Below are 1,842 nucleotides of genomic sequence, written 5' to 3'. Positions count from 1 at the left end.
AGAGAGAGAGAGAGAGAGAGAGAGAGAGAGAGAGAGAGAGAGGCGTGTGTGTCAGAAAGAGTGGGCGGGGAAGGAGGACGAAGCCCAACACTTCAGGACTACTACTGATGTGTGTCAGCTGTTCTGTGAGGAGGCAGAGGACCTCTGCCATCGTAGCGGAGCAGGGCAAGAGGAGCAGGGCAAGAGGAGCAGGGCAAGAGGAGCAGTGAAGAGGAGCAGGGCAAGAGGAGCAGTGTAAGAGGAGCAGGGCAAGAGGAGCAGGGTAAGAGGAGCAGGGCAAGAGGAGCAGTGTAAGAGGAGCAGGGTAAGAGGAGCAGGGCAAGAGGAGCAGGGTAAGAGGAGCAGTGAAGAGGAGCAGGGCAAGAGGAGCAGTGTAAGAGGAGCAGGGCAAGAGGAGCAGGGTAAGAGGAGCAGGGCAAGAGGAGCAGTGTAAGAGGAGCAGGGTAAGAGGAGCAGGGCAAGAGGAGCAGTGTAAGAGGAGCAGGGTAAGAGGAGCAGGGCAAGAGGAGCAGTGTAAGAGGAGCAGGGCAAGAGGAGCAGGGTAAGAGGAGCAGGGCAAGAGGAGCAGGGTAAGAGGAGCAGGGCAAGAGGAGCAGTGTAAGAGGAGCAGGGTAAGAGGAGCAGGGCAAGAGGAGCAGTGTAAGAGGAGCAGGGCAAGAGGAGCAGGGCAAGAGGAGCAGGGGCAGAAGAGGCGGCTGGGTGCATGGACACAAGTGGGGCGGCCGGCACAAGATGAAGAACCAAATCAGCAACGCTTTCTCCGACTTCTTCTTTGAGTACGAGACCGCGCGCCAGGTGCTGGTGAGGAACAGGAGGGTGGGAGTGGTGTGTCGACTGATCCAGCTGGGGGTCCTGGCTTACATCATTGGGTAAGACCCGTTTTTATATGTACCTTGCCTCGCGTGCGGGACGGCAAGCGGAGTACAGCCGGGCTGGTGCGGCTTGTTGTCTGCATGTTGCAGCATGCAGACAACCCACACGCAGATCATGACGTACCCCGCCTGCAGTGACCAACCACATTCCATCCGGCGTCTCACCCCAGCGCAGCCCCGTCTTCCTCACCCTCTTCCTCTTATTGCCTGGCCGGCTGTAAACGGAGGACTTCCAAAAAAGTTGCACTATTCCTCACGGTGCAGAATGTAACGCGACTTAACGCGACGTCAGTGGCGGATCTAGAGATTTTTTTTCCCCTGGGGTGGCAAAGGGGGCGGCATGAGGTTCAAGGAGGGGGGCAACGGACATTCTTCTACACGTATTATTGCTCAAAACTCGGATTTCATCGAATGTATTTTGTTCTCCACTGTTTGAGATGAGTCCGGTGCGGGTCTCACTGACCTTCACCATGCATGTACATAAAATATACTTTAAAAACGTATCATCTGATTTATAAATGGGGTGGCAAGACTGGGTCCCAGAGGTGGCAGCTGCCACCCCCTGTTGCCGCCCCGTAGATCCGCGCCTGCGTGACGTAGGGTTCGACTTTCGGTTAACACAAGACACAGTGTGCGCGTGTCATGAAAAGGCGGCTTGGCCCGGGTGGGCGTCTCGTGGCCGCTGACAGCATCCCAGCCGGAAGTGGCACCGCCGGCTGCCGTGCCAAACACACTCATCCGGACCGCAGGAGCAGGTCTAAGTTTTACCAGCGTAATGCGTGACGGACACGCCCCTCTCTCATCGCCGGGCGCGCTTGGTATCGTCACCCATCTCCCACATCCCCCAGACCACTCAGCCTTCACCGCCATGACTTGGCGGCTTACTCACGCCCGACCCGCTCTCAGACCTGCGGCAGACCTGTTACTGCACGCTGGATTTCAACACGTGAGCAGTTTCTCGGGAAGTGGA

The 1,842-nt window shown here is 57.4% G+C and overlaps 1 protein-coding gene across 1 annotated transcript in view; it reads left to right on the top strand.

The window, feature by feature from the left end:
* The first annotated feature begins 732 nt into the window (after positions 1 to 732).
* The window catches only part of p2rx1 (purinergic receptor P2X, ligand-gated ion channel, 1), a 37,107-nt gene continuing 35,997 nt past the window's right edge, over positions 733 to 1,842 (top strand). Inside the window, exon 1 of the mRNA XM_056284340.1 lies at positions 733 to 869. Coding sequence (XP_056140315.1) covers positions 733 to 869 — 137 coding nt within the window. The remainder of the gene's footprint in view (positions 870 to 1,842) is intronic.

This window comes from Lampris incognitus, chromosome 8, assembly GCF_029633865.1.
Source record: "Lampris incognitus isolate fLamInc1 chromosome 8, fLamInc1.hap2, whole genome shotgun sequence".
Taxonomy (NCBI): Eukaryota; Metazoa; Chordata; class Actinopteri; order Lampriformes; family Lampridae; genus Lampris; species Lampris incognitus.
This window is presented reverse-complemented; position numbering and strand designations above follow the sequence as displayed.